The sequence below is a fragment of the Bactrocera dorsalis genome, chromosome 2 (genome assembly GCF_023373825.1).
Source record: "Bactrocera dorsalis isolate Fly_Bdor chromosome 2, ASM2337382v1, whole genome shotgun sequence".
NCBI lineage: Eukaryota > Metazoa > Arthropoda > Insecta > Diptera > Tephritidae > Bactrocera > Bactrocera dorsalis.
The window spans coordinates 34895832-34915625 of NC_064304.1; the positions used below are offsets into that span (position 1 = coordinate 34895832).

General features: G+C 35.0%; 1 protein-coding gene across 1 annotated transcript; it reads right to left on the minus strand.

Annotated features, from left to right (window-relative positions):
• Positions 1 to 1900: 1900 nt before the first annotated feature.
• On the minus strand, positions 1901 to 19249 carry LOC105231753 (protein glass). Its single transcript, XM_011213204.4, has 7 exons — positions 18837 to 19249; positions 12750 to 12883; positions 9907 to 10037; positions 6879 to 7592; positions 6389 to 6813; positions 6048 to 6320; positions 1901 to 3492 (listed from the first exon to the last, which is right to left on the minus strand). Exons 2-7 carry the CDS (start codon positions 12793 to 12795, stop codon positions 3390 to 3392), a joined length of 1692 nt encoding a protein of 563 aa, XP_011211506.3. The 5' UTR covers positions 12796 to 12883; positions 18837 to 19249; the 3' UTR covers positions 1901 to 3389.
• Between the last annotated feature and the right edge of the window lie 545 nt (positions 19250 to 19794).

The window sequence follows — 19794 nt, forward strand, 5'->3', positions numbered from 1 at the left end:
AACACACGCGTAATATGTGTTTGAAGAATTAAGATAAAGAACACTTGAAACTTAATATACGTTAAGAACTTTAAATTTGACTGATGCAATTGTACAAACTATTTTCAGTAAAACTTTGAAATGAGAATGCAATTAACGGGTGGGCCATCTAACGTTTTAAATTTTGATTATCTATATTTTGACATTGGAAGCGTCAAATACCATTCGGAAAGTGACAGACATTCGTAAAAAGTCTAAAATTTACGAAATGGGTATTCATATTCACTAGAAGAAAACTGGGAAATATTGAAAACTTGGAAAAATGGTCAATTTTACCGAAAAATCATATTTTCGGACGAGGCTCATTTCCACCTCGATGGTTACGTTAACAAGCAGAATTGTCGCATTTGGGGCACAGAAAACCCGCACGTAATCGTCGAGAAGCCAATGCACCCAGTACGAATCACTGTATGGTGCGGATTTTGGTCTGGTGGAATCATCGGTCCATTTTTCTTCGAAAATGAAGAATTAACCATAACCATCAATGGTGAGCGATATCGAGCAATGTTAACCGAATTTTTCTTCAAGCAATTTGAAGAGGAAGACTTGGACAAGATTTGGTTCCAGCAGGGAGGCGCTACGTGCCATACAGCAAACGCTACACTCAATCTTTTACGCCCTATCTTCGAAATTTAAAATTTTATATGGTCCACCCTAAATAATTTAAAAATATATGTATATGTAACACATTAGTTATTTGATATCTACAAATGCTTAACACAGCAGTTTCAGAAACTATACTATGGAAGGATGTTTTTATGAAGAAATATTGGTAGTCGAAAAAGTCTTTCCGTATTTCTAATCAATTTTTTGTTTATATTTATACCAATACATAAATAAATAAGTATGTACCATTTTTCCGCTAGAGACATTATTCCATCAGTGTAAATCAAAATTTCTAAATTTCTATAACGGAAGCGAGCGAACCATTGTTGTGCTACACGAACTGATACAGCATCGTCTCCGTAAGCTTCACAAATTTAATTGGTGACTTGAGTGGCATTCTTCCCTTTCTTATACAAAAATTTCAAAATATAGCATATATTTCATATTTCTTCATTATTTTCACTCGTTTTTGAACAGCTGTAACTTTTTTTCAACTTCTCCGAATTTTATTTCAAATTAAGCTTAAAATCTCACCTTTCCAACACTATATGTCATGATATAATGGGATAGGTAGCACTGGAGATATGCGACTGCATCGACGTCTATTGACCAAATACGAAAAGACTTTTTCGACTACCCCATATTGTTTGCGTTATATAATACATATGTATCTCTTTGTTATTTTTACGAATTTAGTAAAACATACATATATTGAAAATATAACGCTCTACATTCCACTACCGAAAAAGCATACGGCAATTTGCCTTTACAACTTGTTAAGTTTTAGAAATGTAATGTCTGAAGTAAAAATTTTCGCAGTCACTATCGTAAAAATGTTTTCAGCTGTTTTACAAGCATTGTAAGGAATTTATATTCGGTAAAAAAGATTCCTCAAAAATACTTGTATATACGAAATGTTTTATGCCGCTACAACAACAAAATTCTTTTAGATCATCATCTTCAATCTTACAAAATTTTATTGGTACTCGTTATTGGCTACGGCAAACACCACAGCCGATGGAATGATGAGCTACACGAGATATACGACATTATTGACCTCCACTCCGCTCGAAAGACAAGGTGGATAAGAACTCAGTTATATGCGCGTCAGCGATGTCTACGACAATAAAAGAGAAGAAGTTTTGAACATATTCTCTCATTTTCAGTTGGTCGTAAATTTATGTAACGTCACTTTTAATTTCTGTCTAATTTGAACAGATCAACAAAATAATTTCGGAAATAATATTTTCACACATTTCTTTATGGTATGGCTTTATTTGTCTAATTATTTTATACAAATTTTATATAATAATAAGTATATAAGTAAGTACATAATTACATTAAGTATGTATTTGTAAGTATAAAATTTTCAACATCAGATCGCGCTTATGTAAATGAGAAAATTATCGAACTAAAGAACAAAAACTAAAAATAAATAGAACGTCCCATTGACTAGAGTACAAGGCGGGATTACTGACGATATGCGCAGCTCGAAGACGAAGGGGCAAAATAAACAATATACAAATACAAAACACATAAATATATGAATAATTTTAAAATCTATTAACGGTGTCTGGGGATGTTTTAAATTCTACTACAGCACCAGCCTTAATTGAAGAAAGCAAATACACGTGAATTTGCTTAATAATAACTTGAGAAAGTCAAGGCAAATATGTGGAACGAACTGAAATGTATTTAGATTTAACTTAGAAACAACAGTCAGTCAATAAAGTAGGTATACAAAGAAAAAAGATTTGAGTTTGCTTTAAAAGATATTAAAAAAATTAATATTTTAAACAGTTTGGTACTAAAAGCAGAGAAAATTCTCAAATTATTTTGTACAATTTGCTGCTTTTAATTTAAATTAACTTAGTACACCTACTTACGTGACCGACTGTATAAAAGACATATTACAAAGAAAACTTTAAACTGTTTATAATAATAATTTTTTTTTGTTTTTTGAACGCATAAGGGATCATAAAAACTTGAAAACTAAACTTAATTTGTTTATGCGTGTTTTTGTATTTTTCCTTTTAAGTTTTTCCTCTAATTAATGAATATCTACATTTGCGTATTTAACTGTTAAAACTTACAAACTTTCATTTTATTATATAATTTATTTTAGTTAAAATTCGTTATCCATTTGTTTTGTTTTTGTTTTTTTTTTTATTTACATTTCGGCTGCTTATCAATGATATAACGGTAAATTTTTGTTAAACTTACAACTTTTAATGTTAAATTTGAGCATTTCAACCAAACTTTTGTCGCTTAATTTTTGCTTTGTTGTTGTATTTTTTGTATTTTTTTTTTTTGGTTTTGTAATTTTTAATTAATTTCTCATAGTACATGTACATATGTATGCTATGTACACCTATATAAGCCTTTTACTATAATTTACCGAAGTTTGCCTCAGCGATTGCTCGGCTTTTCATCACTTTCTCTCTTTATGGTGTATGTTTAAAAACTTTGTGTTACTAGTGTTCTTGCTAATAGAAACGCTCCATTTTGGTCTTATTAAGTGCACAAAAATAATACCCTGAATAGTTTTGTGATCCGGGTGAAGTGTAATCGTTGATGCCATAGCTGCTATAATCATAATTACTGCTTGGTATATGCATGTGCGGATGATTGTGGGCGTGGGCGTGGGCGTGGGCATGGGCGTGTGGGCCATGTGAAAGGTTGTGAGCACCGTGGGTGTATGGAGGATAGTAATGTTGAAATGCGGCGCCACTTCGCGCCTTTTGTCATGTCAACAAATTGCTACCGCCATTGCCGTTGTTACTGCCGTTATTTTGGTTCGTTCCATGTACACGCATATGGCGATTCAAATTGCCCGATTGTGAGAATCTGCAAATATGTAAAGAATGTTTTTTTTGATTATTTGTTGTAAAGGGAAGAGTAGCAGTTATTATTCAAACAATTATAAATTTATGTAAAAAACTGCAAGGAAAGGAAATATTTCTATCGAGAAACGTTAGGTATTTCTTTTTTTGATCACTCTGTAGTTATAAAAACGAACTGTATATCATTCAGATTATATTTACATTTGATCGAGTCAAGTAAGCAGTTCTAAAATCATTTAACGAGAGACCCAAGTAGAGGTTCTTCTTTTAATAGCCTTTTTTGATGGAACATGCCTGAGTCATGTCAAGCTGTCATATTATTTTTGTTCAGTATTCTTTGGCATTCCATCATGGAATGACTTACGCCTGAAACACTTTAACAAATCGTTAAAATTTAATACGAAAATTTACGACATCGCTTCGCTCTATGGTTTTTTGAAAAATTCCAAAAAGATCCCGCGTTTTCGAGTCAAATTTTGTTCATCAATGAGGCCAATTTCTAGCTCAATGTTTTCAATAAGCAAAATTACCGTATTTGGGACGAAGAGTAACGTAAAAAGACTCAAGAGCTGGCATTTCATCCAGAAAAAACAACGGTTTGGTGAGGTTTCTGTGCCGCTGGAACCATCGGTCCATATTTCTTGGCAACCGTTATCGCGTCACCCACGATTTGATTCCTGAAATTGAAGCCCGTGATCTCGGCGACATTAGGTTTCAACAAGACAACACCACTTCCCACACATCGCATCAATCTATGGTTTTATTGAGCAGATAATTTCACATTTTGGGGCGGTAGATTAACCACCAAGACCGTGTGATATCACATCGTTAGAATTTTGCTTGTGGGGCTATGTAAGGTTTAAAGTATAAGCGGACAATCCCACTTCGATTCGGGCCTTGGAGCAAAAGTTAACAGCTACCAGTTGCAATGTTTGAACAAATCATCGAAAATTGGACTCAATAGGAAGACCATCTGATACGTAGCAGAAGTCAAAATTATAAAGAGAAAATCTTGAAAAAAAAAAAAAATAAATAACCTCTCTAGATTTTTAGTATTTTTTTGTGGTTGAGTTCCAGGGACGATTTAATAAAGAGTACCGGAGTCTCCAAATCAATTCGTTGTCTTATCTCGTCACTTTTATAAGAGTAATTCATTTAGGGCTCTTCTTTTTTTCTAGAGCTTCACAAAGGACTACATATAGCAGTCCACTTGCGATCTCTCCAAATCAGCCATCTGACCTAACCTATGTTCATTGTACCCAATTGAGATGGTATGATCTCTAAGTGTCGTTTTGGTCATTTTTAATATATCATTATCTGTTTTTATTTTCATTGCATTCAATAAAGCTACAATATCATCATGAAAGATACCTAAGAACAACGTTTACAAATACAATTTTTCGTACGCTTTTGTCATTTTATGATCATAATAATCACACATGTGCTGGCAATTCGTCAAATTGTAGAAAATTTCGAGCAAAGAGACAAAGAACTGCTGTCGTTCAGGCAAGTTTTGCTAAGGACCACAATTTTTCGATTCCAAGACGTTCTCAAGAATTGAGACTGTCTCAAACCACAACCTATCAGATTTCAAAAAAGCATTTGAGCTTGCATCCGCATAAAATTGTTCTCACTCAAGAACTGATGCCATTGGAACACCAAGAACATCGTGAATTTGCCGAACTTGAACAACAATGACAACCTTTTTTATGAAAATCATCTTCTTCGATGAGACTAGCTTTCATCTGAGCGGTGTGATGACTAAACAAAAATGCGGCGAAAAAATCCACAAATTATTCATGTACAACCGTTACATTCACCTAAGTTGACAGTTTGGTGAGGGCGTTGGTGGAATCATCGATTCGAACTTCTTTCGAAATGAACCTGGTGACACCGTTACTGTCAATGGTTCGCGATATATGTATGTATGTAGATCGAATAGAAGAAGTTTATCTTGACAACATCTGGTTCCAACAAGATAAGGCCACGCACCGAGAAAAGTTTGGAGATTCGATTATTTCAAGAAATTGTCACATTGAATGGACTCCATGATGTTGTGATTTAACACCATTTGACTACTTCTTGTAGGGTTATTTGATGTCATTGGTCTTTAGCAGACAATATGGAACGTGCTATTCATTACATTCGTATTTACTCGAAAATTGTTTTTATAGAAATCGTTTCTGAAAAAATAGTCGTAAAGACCATTTGAATTATGTCATATTCAGAACTTATTTGTATCGCTTATATAATAAAAAATATTTGAATTTCCTTGACAACTAGTGTTCTTTTTTTGTTTAAAAGAAATCATATCGCTTTAATTGGAAAACCCTGTGTATGGCCTCAGAATTCCCTAATATCTAAGCAAGTCGTTCTTTGAAAACTATTTCATTGTCACAAGTTTTATATAATGACGTCATTGGAATACACAACTTTCCTTTTCCAAAAGTTTTTTTTTTGGTGATCTGCTACTCCCCACAACTTAACTCCCACAACTCACTTGTTTCCCATAGTTACCTACATATAAATGTATTTATATGAAACATACTTCGTACATACCTGAGCAAACACAATTTACATTGATATGGCTTCTCGCCGCTATGTATACGCAAATGTTTTGTTAGTGTGGAACTGTCCGAAAAGGATTTCTTGCACGAAGAACAACGATATGGTCTTTCGCCCGAATGGGTGCGCATGTGCGTGGTGACGCTGGAACTTTGTGAGAAACGTCTATCACAAATTGGACAGCGGAATGGCTTTTGTCCGGTATGTGTGCGTACATGTGCCGTCAGATTGGCGGCCTGCGAAAAGCTCTTGTTGCAATCCGGGCATCTAAATAACAAATAACGAGGTCGATATTGACTTTTGAAGGAATACAATATAATGTGTTATGTCCTTACCTGTAGGGTCGCTCACCGGAGTGAGTTCGCAGATGTGTTTTGAGCGTGCTTGGGCGTGCGTAAGTTTTGCCACAAAGCCTACACAGATTGGGCTTTGAGTCGGAGCCCTCCTCGTTGCTATCCTCATCGTCATCGTAAGGACTCTTCGTTGGTGATGCAAAGTCAGGCGCAAGCTCTGTGCCAGCGGCGAATAGATGACGCGATGTATCGCTTGTCGGTGACGGTGAGTCCTCCTCGACGATGACGGCATCGGTGAGTGCAGGCAAAACACCAGCTCCTGGACTCTGACTGGATTGCTGTAGCGTTGGTGTGCGAAAATCGGCGGTGAAGGAATATGTGGCCGCGGGTGGATAATGTGTTGGGCTGAGCAGTGGCGGGTAGAGAACATTGACAGAGGAATTGGTATTTGGTGGCGTCCATTGCATCTGAAAAGTTTTCGGTATTAAATTAAAGCGTTTGTATATTTATTAAAGTTAAATTTAGCACCCACCTGCGAACATTGCATAGGCACCGTACCTTCCGCGCCATAGCCATGCATTGTCATATTCATGCTGACGTTCACACTCATGCTGGGGTATATTGGTGGCGGCGGCGGCGCAACAGTTGTGTTAATATGTTGACTACACGTATTGCCCACGGACGCAGATCCACCTAACATCCCACTACTGCTGGGATCATAATAACAAGACGTTGGTGTGCCGCTGGAACTAAGTGAATTGCCATGTGGTGTGCTTTGCGTTTGACTTTGGGTGTGATGTGAGACTTGACCGCCGGGTGAGACGAGCATCTGATGCGGATGGACGGTGTAGGAGAGCGATGCTTGATGCGGGGTAGTGGAAAAATTATATGAGGCACCGCACGGTGAGAAGGGGAAGAGGCTAGGCAAGGGATCGATGTCTAATGGCGGTAATCCGGGGAACGACGAAGCCATCTCATCCGTACTCCAGTAGCTGACCGCGTTGTTGCTATTGTTGTTGTGATTGGCGGTGGTATTCGTACTGCTGTTACCAGTGAGACTTACTTGCTGTTGTTGTTGCAAGTGATTTTGTGTGGATTCAACAATACCGACACCGGCTATAACACTCGACGTCGAATCGAAACAGGAACCACAATCGAAGTCGTTGGACGTCAGCGATGAGATGGGCAAAACGGTATTGCCTTGACAGGACAAACAGCCAACACAGGAAGATGCAGCACACTCTTGCTGTTAGGGCGATTGCACAAGAAAGTGAACACATACATAAATACTTTTGAATTCAATTCGAAACTTATTTGGAGTATAATACAATTCTTATTTATTTGTTGATTTTTAAATTATTTGTTATACCCTGAGCATGGTATTTTAAGTTTAACGCGAAGTTTGTAATACCAAAAATGAAGAGACCCTATAAAAAATATAACGGGTGATCCAAGTAGAGGTACTTTTTTCAATAGCCTTTTTTTGACAAGTCACGCGTGAGTCGTGTCAAACTGTCATGTTACTTTTGTTCAGTATGTATTGTTTGACATTTCAGCATGGAAAGACTTCTGAATAACGTTTACAAACCGTTCAACTTTATTACGAAAATTCACGTTCTGTAAAGAATGTGTTTTGCGCGCTTCGTTCAACTTATGGTCAACATAATAGGCATACTGAGCGTACTATTCGCAACGTCATCACCCAACTTGAGATCCAGCATTCATGATGGGATAATATTCGAACGAATAGACCATGTCCAGCACGCCGTCATGAAAATATAGCAGCCATAGCTGAGAGTGTATAGGAAGACCATGAAGAGTAAATTCGGCGCCGTTTGCATCAACGGAACGGAACGACTTGGCGTATTTTACATCGAGATCTTAAACTGAGTACGTACAAAATACATCTTCTGCAAAAACTAAAGCCGCTCGACCTTCACAAGCGACATCGCTTCACACTGTGAGCTCTTGAAAAGTTTCAAGAGAATTCGACGTTTTCGATCCAAATTTTGTTCAGCCATCAGGCCCATTTCGGGCTCAATGGCTATGTAAACAAACAAAATTGCCACAATTGGGACGAAGAGCAACCTGTAAGCTGTCATTTCATCCCGAAAACAACGCGTTGGTGTGGTTTATGGGCTGTTGGAATCATCGGTCCATATTTCTTCAAAAATAATGGCGGTGAGAACGTAACCGTCAATTTCGACCGTTATCGCGCCTGAAATAGAAGCTCGTGATCTCGTCGACATTTGGTTTCAACAAGACGGTGCCACTTTCCACACATCGCATCAATGAATGGATTCGTTAAGAGAACAATTCGGTGAGCAGATAATTTCACGTTATGGGCCGGTCGATCGGCCACCAAGATCGTGTGATATGACACCAGTACACTTTTTGCTGTGGGGATATGTAAAGTCTAAAGTCTATGTGGACAATCCCGCTTCGATTCAGGTCTTGGACCTAAACATCACGCGTGTCATTCTTTAGTTACCAGTCGAAAGTCTCGAACGAGTCATCGAAAATTGGACTTAACGGATGGACCATCTGAGCCGCGGCCGACATTTGAAGGAGATAATCTTCAAAAAATAAATGGCAAATAATTCTTTCGAATGATAAAAACATTCTTCCTTAAATTTGAAGTTTCGGTGTTATTTCTTTAAAAAAGAATTAGAACATCCTTTATATAAATGATCAACAAGGCGCGCTAAGTCGATTTAGTCATGTCTGTCTGTCTGTATCGACCATACATTTTTCATACGTCATTTTCTCTCCAAAAAAGTGCTCATATGTCGAAACCACCGATATATAACTGCCATACAAACTGAACGCTTGGAATCAATTGCTTGTATGGAAAGCTTTCCATTTAATGAGATATCTTCACAAAATTCGGCTCGAATTATTATCCAATACACATAGAAATTGTACATATCGGATCTCTATAGCATTTAGCTATCATACAAAGTGGTCAGTCGGAATCAATTGCTTGTACGGAAAGCTTTTTCATCTGACGAGAGAACTTCATGAAATTTGTCATAAGTTATTGCCTAAAGCCATGGTGTAATCTTCGAAGAAACTTTTGTATTTATGAATGGTATTATATCTACGGTGTAACCGAAGAAATGTTTTTTTTTTTGCTTTTTTATTTTTATTATTACGAATAAACAAGTTATAAAACTGTATTTACCGAGCTATATTTTAACACAATCTATGTAAAACACTCGTTTAATAATATTTTTCGGCACATAATTTGTACTTCTGTCACTTGTGATTATTATCCAACTTCGATACAAAATTACACGCAAATCGCATATTAATTTCAAATAGCGACGGCAGAACGCTTTATAATTCTTAATTTCGTTCACTCTCTTTTTTAAGTTTTTTAACAAAGATTTAACTAAATTCCAACTTTACTTTGTATGTAAACAAATATATCTTCAAGCGTCTTTGTACATTTTAACAACTTTAGTGTTAATAAAATTGTTTAGCTCCAGTTAATATTAATTTTTGTTTTGAAAGCTTTGCGTTTGCCGCGTTTATTTCCGTTTTAACCGTTATCGTACCTGTGGACTATCCAACGCCAGACCGAATAATGGATTGTTGGGCACATATCCCGTTTCTGGTTCCACTGGACCGCCATTTGAGACATCGCACGATATGTACATAGCTCCACCCTCTTGATCTTCCAGGGAATCTGTAAAGAATATATAGGACATGCATACATAAATATATACAAACGCATTGAAGCTTGCTTTTTTAATCTAGCGAACTTTTGGGGATGCTGTGAGCAGCTAAATCAACCACCTTGCCATGCAGGTGCAAATTCTTTATAGACATATTTTGCTATGTACTTTTACATATACATCATAAGTTGCGCATATACATATGTACATATATATTTCTTCAATTATATATATATGTACATATTGACACCTAAAATGCAAAACGGCGTTTCATCAAATCGAAATTAATTTTTCTTGTTTACGATTCACTACATCATACTAAATATATGTAGTATTGAATTTTCAGCTTCCGTTGTCAAATATAACCAATAAATAACCATTTTATAGCCAAAACTCAAATTTGGTAGCAATACGAGTGGTTTCTATTATATCGTTTTTATTTCGCCTGTAAACTTATGAAAAGTTATGTTATGATATTTTGGATTTTAGGTATTTTTTTATATAGATATGTATTTATTTATATATGTAGATATTTTTATAAAATTGGAAATTCGAAAAATACAATATTCATGATTTTTCGATTTTTTTAATTTAAATTGAGCACTAAAAAAATTAATTAAATATTATATTTAAGTAAGGCCCATATTAAAATTTTAACTTAAAATGTGTAGAAATTTTATTTATTGCATTTATTTATACGAAATTATGTCTTGAAGTATGTTTAGTTTATGAGCATAATTTATTGAATAAAGACACTCATACTTAATGTTATTAATCCAAAAAACTCTTAGCAAAAACAAAAAATTTTATAACCAAAAATTAAAATGTAGAATATTTTTTTTAACAATTTATAAAAACAATTTGAAATATCTGCAATATTTTTCTTCTTCCTTAAAAAAAATATTTGTTTCTCTTGCGCCTTAAACAAAAATATTTCTCTAAATTACACAATTTTGATTAAATAAAATTTAAATATCAGAATTTAATTAAGTAATTATAATTTAAATGTTCACAATTAACTGTACTACATTTAACCCACAGGCGGCTAAAAGAAATTTCGAAATTTCTGCAATTTATCACTGTGCAAATGCTTTATTGTGTCACTGTCGTTAGCTCCGCCTCAAAAACATACCCCTATCGCTTGTAAACTTCCAACAGCGACACAAACACAGAAGTGCATGTGTATGCATGTGTGTGTGTATATTTCATGACTATTGTTTTTGTTGCTTTTCCCTCGCGAATTCGTTAATCAAGCGCGGCGCAATGCACAGGCGCAAAAAGAAGACTCATACAGACAAATAACGCCACATGCGAATAGTAACTAATGCATATATACAGCTAGGCCCAGCAGGAATTACGTGGCTTACATTTTTTTTTAAACGACAAAATATAAATAGCTTCGAACGTATTTAATAACACTAGTACTAGAAACACAGTATGGCGATTTGATTTATTTTCGGACTTTCAAAGTCATAGAAATTATCTGTTTTGTATTAAGTGGACTCGCATTTGGGCTGCTCTACCTACTGGGTCGTAAGAGACTAAATTGCATTTATTCTTACAAAACCGGTGGAACTTAATTAGGGTGATACGTATTCAATTTTGCATATATTTTTAATAAGTTTTTAATAAAATTTACTTCTAGTTGCGTTTGTGTGTGACTACGACCGCAAAACAGCTGAATGAATATTAAAGAAAAAAACCAACAAAAAATTAAATGAATTATTGCCTCAGTCATCTAAGGATTTTAATAATTTTGTTATTTTTTTACTTCATAGCAAGGAATTCTTATGTATAACAAGATTACAAGCTTAAGATTATCGAAATCTCCGAGCATATACTTTTGTTTATCATAACGTTTATACAAAAATATTCTATTGTTCATTTAGATTTTTTTCGCTGCATGGAAAATTGAAATGAAAGCGTGTCAGTTTATAGAGGAGCTTACAATTTGTATTAAAACTCGCCGTTACTTGCCAGTAATATGAGAAAAGCTCTAAGTTTTCGTTTTACAAATTAAACCATACTTCATTCAATCTACAATCTGACCAATCATTTTCGATTCGTCACTTCCCTCCTGACGACGTTTGAGTTGTCCTCTAAAAAATTTTGTGTAATTGATTTATACCAGTAGTTAGTCTTTCCTTGAGTTTAAGATTTACTATGAACCAGTAGTTCTATATATGGCATGATAGCTGGCCAGTATAACCTAACCTAACCTAAGTTTAATGTTTTACTAGAATACTACTAATAAGTTAGTTGTCACTTTTATTGGCCAAAATGCTCACAAGAAAGTGTGGCCGGCTCGGACATGTTCTAAGACGAATTTTATGCTGCATATAAGCATAACAAACTCAATTCCGATTTTTTTTAATGATACTTTGTTTTTTATTTCATGTGACGATATATTCACATAGCATTCTATTTTTATTTTTAACTTTCTTATAATTGTTTGTAATAATTCGAAAATTGCCACCCACCCTAATATTCACTTATGCGCTTACATACGTCCATACAAGGAAAAAATCATGGTGGATTTCATGGCATTCGTTTTGATTATTACTCGATACAATGGCCGCTGGAATTTCTAGAAACCATAGGCATAGTAACGAATGGCTTGACAGGAAATTCTAATAACACACACACAACTTGTACAAACGAATTAAGTAGAGCATATCCTACAGCCTATTAATAGGTAAAAATGTTAAAATGCTTACACTCACCCAGAATTATATTCAAGAGTTTGAAACTTTTATATAGCAATCCCATGACATGTTTCCTCCTCTAGGTAATGTGATTTGTTTGGTGGTTTTATTTCTAGTTTTTCTACGCTTCATTTTACGTCGATTTGTGCCGCCTGAAATTAGATATATAAATTAATAAACTGTTTAATCGATTTCAATGTTTAAAGTCGTTAAGTTCTACATACATATATACAAAGTATAATTTATTTTTCGGAAATAACAGTAAAGTAAAGTACATATTTTATAAAACAAACTGTCTGATAATATTGACAGACCGCGGTGAAGTGTGACAGAATTTGACAGAACTGCACCTGTCCTTTCCTTTAGCCAGCGCAACAACTATGAAATTGCTCTAAGCTGAGCAATTCAGATTCACGTTAGAAACCATTCTTTTCAACCCACTCTCAAACTTTTTGTAATAAAAATTCTATACTCTATTCATCCTGGATCGCTCGCAAAATTTCTAATGATTTTCCTGTCGATAACCAATATCGATCTTTAATTCAAATCTTTGCGTTAGAAATAATTTTTTTTTCTGGAGTCAAACCGATTAGACGACCAGCTGAATGGAATGAATATATAAACATGGAGAATGATTCCAGTGGCAATAACGTCTACGAATTCAAAACTTATTGTCCAATTATTATCAACTCGGCAACATTAAGTTAGGAATACATGGTTAGTACCTAGCAGTAGTTGCTGACGTACGAGTTATTGGAACTGGGTACCAATCTGGAGATCACACCTGGACAATTACATATTTGAGGATGGAATTAGCTTTTCAGTCAGTTACAAATTTTTCAAAAAAATTGTTTTTAATTTCAACTTGCACAAACAGGCCTAGAACAAAGGTGTTTTAACCTTAGATTTGATAAAATGGCGCAATCAAAAAAAGTTATTAGAATAGTCATATCGCGCTGTTTCTCGCTATTTTCCCGAAATTTTCCACAATTGGTATTTGACATGAATTTTAGGCAAGCGCGGAAAAGTCGATGGACAAAGTTGACCTGCAGATTGTAAACTTTTGAGATCGAAATGACACAAAAGAGATACAAACACTTTCTAAATATTTAAAATTATTTAAACTTTGTTTATACTAACAATAAATGATAGATTTCAGTTTTCAATTTATTTATGATTCAAACGAAATCATATAAAGTCAGCAGCTAGAAGGAATTTATGACTTTATAATGGAGTATATTATGAAGGCTTATTTTGGATAAACTGTTGACCGCGTAAAACATATACAAAGTAAAATCATATGAATTTGGCTGGACTTAATATATTTATTTATTTTAAATAAACTTTCGTCACTAATTCTATCATTGAATATAGTTTCTTCTTAAATTTTTTTTTTGAATTTGAAATCTTGGTATTTGAAGTAATAAAAAATTACTTACTTTCGATTGTAATATTGGCCTAAGGAAATGATAATGTTATTCGAAAAAAGTTTCTTTAATCTCAGTTTTGTCTCCCTCTTGTCTCCTTGAAGCTGAAGGCAGGATATAGCTTCATCTAATCTTAAATATTGAAGTTGCATTTCTTTGACACACTCTCGATTTTGAAGCAATGAGAACTTTCAAACATCAGGGACTGAAAATTATTATTGAATTCAAACTTAATATATCATATATATAATAGGTTGTCAAAACAGTCTTGCGGTATTTTCGCTAGTTGGCGCTGAAAGCGCGTAGTCCTAGTTTTATTCGTCGCATCGGGTCATGCTATACCTTTTTGGAAAGCTCATTTCACGCGCTAACACGTTTTGATTGATTGTCGTTTCTTTTAAGTCGTTCGTGAGTTATAGCGTCGCAAACATGGAGCAAAATAAAGAGAAAATACGGCATATTTTACAGTACTACTACGATAAAGGCAAAAATGCATCTCAAGCCGCCAATAAAATTTGTGCAGTTTATGGACCCGATATAGTTTCCATTTCCACCGCACAACGATGGTTTCAACGTTTTTGTTCTGGTGTAGAGGTGGTCGAAGATGCGCCACGCTCCGGAAGGCCTGTCGTCGAAAATTGCGATAAAATCGCTGAATTGGTCGAAAGAGACCGGCATAGTAGCAGCCGTAGCATCGGTCAAGAGCTGGGCATGAGTCATCAAACCGTTATAAACCATTTGAAGAAGCTTGGAGTCACTAAGAAGCTCGATGTATGGGTGCCACACGAATTGACGCAAAAAAACATCTTTGACCGTATCGACGCATGCGAATCGCTTCTGAATCGCAACAAAATCGACCCGTTTTTGAAGCGTATGGTGACTGGCGATGAAAAGTGGGTCACTTACGATAACGTAAGGCGCAATCGGTCGTGGTCGAAAAGCGGTGAAGCGGCCCAGACGGTGGCCAAACCTGGATTGACGGCCAGGAAGGTTCTTCTGTGTGTTTGGTGGGATTGGCAGGGAATAATCCACTAAGAGCTGCTCCCCTAAGACCAAACGCTCAATTCGGACCTGTACTGCCAACAACTGGACCGCTTGAAGGCAGCACCCATGCAGAAGAGGCCATCTTTGACCAACAGAGGCCGAATTGTCTTCCATCAGGACAACGCCAGGCCACATACATCTTTAGTGACGCGCCAGAAGCTCCGGGAGCTCGGGTGGGAGGTTCTTTTGCATCCACCGTATAGTCCGGATCTCGCACCAAGTGATTACCACCTGTTTCTGTCCATGGCGAACGCGCTTGGTAGTCTGAAGTTGGCCACAAGAGAGTCCTGTGAAAATTGGCTCTCCGAGTTTTTTGCCAATAAGGAAGCGAGCTTCTATGAGAGGGGCATTATGAAGTTGGCATCTCGTTGGGAACGCGTCATCGAACAAAACGGCGTATATTTGACTTGAATCGCATTATTGTAACCAATTTTATGAACAATTGAAAATTCACTAAAAATGCCGCAAGACTTTTTTGACAACCTATTATATATATCGTATTGTGAGCAGAAAAAAGTAATACTTTTAGTTGGAATTTCGCGCGAAAACCCATTCGTCGAAATATTCTTTTTTTGCACAGTGGAATCTGTGCCAAATGTCACATAAAAGTAGTCATTGGTGTTTAGTAAACGTTTGTCTTTCTGAAGTACATAGAGTGCATTCGGCGATTTTTACGATGAGCGAAATTATTCAAAAAAGAAGTTCGTTCAGAATGTTGGAAAGGTCTTTCGGTGATAATAGCTCGTTGCAATTGTTTTTGATTGGTACAAATTATTCAAAGAGGATCGAGAGCGCGTAGACAACGAACCACGTCCAGAACGGCCATGAACATCAACTGATGATCATCAAGTTAATAAAATAAAGGAATTGGTGCCTGAGAATCGACGATTAACAGTGAAAGATTGTACTGGCACCGTTGGATTATCGGAAGGATCAATGAAAACTATTTTGAAAGATTAGTTGGACCTAAGAAAAGTGAAAGCACGATTGGTTCCAAAATCACAGGCAGTGACTCTTGAATCTATGCTTCCGATCCAGAAACGGACAATCAATCAGCCGAATATCCTGACAAAGGTAAGACGAAGCCGAAAAACCACGTCAAAAAGGTCAAAAATTAAGGTTATGTTGACAGTTTTCTTCGAGAGATTCTTCGAGGTGTGGTGCATTCAAAACTCCTTCCGACTGGCCAAGCTATCAACAAGGAATGTTATTTAAGTGTTATGCACCGTTTGAGCAAAGCTCTTCGTAAAAGAGGCCAACAATTATTGGCTTTTGCACTGTCGCATACTGCATTGATTCTTCGTGAGTTTTTCGCCAAGTTTTCAACCACTGTCATGTCGCAACCACCTTATTCGCCTGATTTAGCTCCATGTGATTTCTGGCTATTCAGTAAACTCAAACGACCGCTCCGGGGAAACCATTTGAGTCAATTGAAGGCATTAAACGTGAATCGCTACGCGTATTGTAGGCTATTCTGAAAATTTAAAACTGTTTCCAGGATTGGAAAAACCGTTGGCACAAGAGAGGCCAAAGAAGATTACTTTGATGGGGGACGGCAATGATTTTGAAGAATAAATTATTAACTTTAAAATTATGAATAAAGTCTTAATATTTTTTGCTCATAGTAGTATATATGTATATATAATATATAACTAACTTAACTTTCGTTGTCAAAGTTAGAGAGCAACGTTAGAACTTGTCTTTAGATTTCCTATATAAAAATCAAAAAAATGTTTGACTCAATAAAGCCTAATTTTTGTTATCGATTAGATATCGGCGAGGCACAATAATTATCGCCTGTATGTCAGAAAAACCGCAAATAATCGCTGTCATTGCAGCAGGGAAGAGAATTTTGGAAGTAAAAGTGAAAAGCTTGTAAAATTATTGTTTCAAAGAAAAAGTGGCAATTCATATTAACTAAAAAGTTTTTTCCAAAAAATTTTCAAAACCATAAGACCATCTCTAATTAATCTCAAATAAGCTACATTCTTGGAACTTTTTATATTTAAAAATAATATAATAATAAATATAATAATATAATAATAAACGAATTATAGTTACTAAGGAGAAAAGAAGTTAACTTCGGCTGCACCAAAGCTTCACAGGTGCATTTTTTATAGCATTAATTTATTCCAAAATCGTTGGATATCAATAGCAGGCTTGCAAATTAGTAAAGCTTTGTATGATTTTGAAATAAAATCAGATTCACTATGACTGAAATTGGTGTATTGTGCATTGAAAAATCATGTTCGAAAGCAAGGACCCTCTCTTTCTGTATTTAAACCAATCCATTTGGCTTGGTTGAATTTCGCTTGCTATTAGTTTCGTGAGCGTTAATAGCTTAGGAGTAGAAGCTTCGATTTTCAATAGAAGCCTTATGTCTATATTATATCTATTTTATAACTGAATTAATAAAAATGATAGCAACCAAACTATAAAAAGCATATCAATGGTAAAGTATTTTGGAATTCTGACAACTATTATGCGGGCTGGTCTTTAAGGGGTTATATCTTCTTAAGAATTGGAAAACGAGTTTTTTGTGTATAAATATTTTCTAAGGGGCATTCTATTTAATAAATTATTTTTAATAAATAAAAAAATGTTTTATTACAAATTTTAATGCACTTTGATAATCAGCAAGAAATTTGAAAAATTTTAAATATCCTGAAGTCGAGGAGGACTTTCGAAAAAATGTTACTCGAGAGGAAGATTTTTCTGCTTAAAGTTTGCTCAAATTCAAAAACAAAACAAAAAAATATTATTATTAGAGATGAAAAGTGGTCAAAGGACTTTGGCGGTTCCCCAAAAAAACAAAGCCACCATATTACGCGTTTTCCGAAAAACTCGTTTAAATTTTTGGGAGTCGATTACACTAAGTTAAAGAGAGACACGCTCATATCTCCGACACTATTTCCCGGATCAACTCAATCATTTTTCAAAAACTCAAGTATTCGAAGAATATTCTCAAATGTATGTAGATTCGTCATAAATTACTATAATATTTGCAAATCAGCAGGACACATTCGAAAACCTCGAAAATTTGTTTCTAAAAAAATATCCACTTAAGGCTTTCACAAAACAAAATATGCTTATCCTTTGCTTGGCGCCAATTTTTAGTACCTTTTTGGTTTATTATTGAGTTCTGTATTATTATATAAAAAATAAATTAAACAAAATCAAAAGTTTTACAAAAGAAAATTTAATATTAATTTATTTTTTCTCAAAGCATTTAATAACACTGGTTAGTTATTTAACCATTCAGGATCCTTCTGCAAGCCAAATGATTTACAAGGATTTTTTAAATTCAAAAATCAGCTAGTTTTCAATATTATTTGTATTAAAAAAATTTTTGATTTTTTTTTAATATTTTGTAAAATTAATAATAACATATTTTTGATTTTTATCGAACGTTTTATAAATAAAAAAAATATTTTGGATTTTTTAAACATTTTATAAAAATATTTTTTTTTTTGATTTTTTTAACAATTTTTAAAATGAAAATTAAAATAATTTGAAGTTCTTTTTTTTAATTTTCTTATAGGTATGTTAATTTTTTCCACAGTGAATTTAAATTTTCATAAAAAAATGGTTTTTACTACTTTTTTATATTAACCATATTCTCGCTTTTCCATACCTTTGAACGAATTTCATAGTAATCATGATCGACGCGTATCCTTAATTTGTATGCCTTGTATCCTTTAGTATAAATAACAACAACGACGATATGCTTTCATGTATCTTTTTTTATGTTATTCACTAACGATTATTTTTTGTGCACAAAAGAGTATAAATAATTTGAAAATTTTCATAGATGTACGTATATATTAATTACTATTTACATATGTACATAGTATTTAACACAATTTCAAGCGATATTTCGGAAATTTTTAACTTGTGAAATAACCGTACGACCGGCACGCCGTCAACTCAAGACCCGCAGAGCTGATACTTAATTTAATTATCCTTTTTGTAGAAGGCGACTTGTAGCGTTGAACGGAGAACTGCAACTAAAACAACGAAATCGGGCGGTGCCGTGTCATCCAATGAAGAATATCATCGAAAAACTGAATAAAAGTGGGAAAGTGCGAGAACCGCAAACAAAAAAAAAACTTACACATACTAGCAAATGCATAAAAAATAAATAAGCAAATGAAAATAGCAACCACTAAAAGCCAAAAGGCGACAAATTAAAAGCATAAGAAGACAAAAGAAGCAGCAAAAGCATGCAATAAGCAACTAAAGTGATGGTATAGGAAAAAATACAAGCAATAAGGGAGAAGGACCACCCCTTCTACGCGCACCGCAGCCAGTTGTCTTCGACGAAGTGTTGATGAGTGCCTTGCCTTTGCTCTTCGCTGCCTTCACATCAGTGCTGTGCACTGAGCCTACACTACCCCCAAGGCAGAGCCAATACGGCAGCTCGACGGTAGTACGTACTTTGCTTACTTGTCACCCAATATCAGCTCATTACTTACAACATAACCTGCCCACGACGACCGGTAACTGCACACACACACACACATACGAAAAAAAAAACACATACGAACAGTCACTCATTTTCACACACACTCGCACACATGCGCAGCGCGCTT

Bases quoted from the DNA above. Each gene is read 5' to 3' on its own strand.
- LOC105231753 (XM_011213204.4), bottom strand. From the start codon at position 12,795: ATGGGATTGCTATATAAAAGTTTCAAACTCTTGAATATAATTCTGG. The intron at 6,814-6,878 runs GTGGGTGCTAAA...AAAACTTTTCAG, and splicing joins TGCCTATGCAATGTTCGCAG to ATGCAATGGACGCCACCAAA. The intron at 3,493-6,047 runs GTATGTACGAAG...ACATATTTGCAG, and splicing joins TGTAAATTGTGTTTGCTCAG to ATTCTCACAATCGGGCAATT.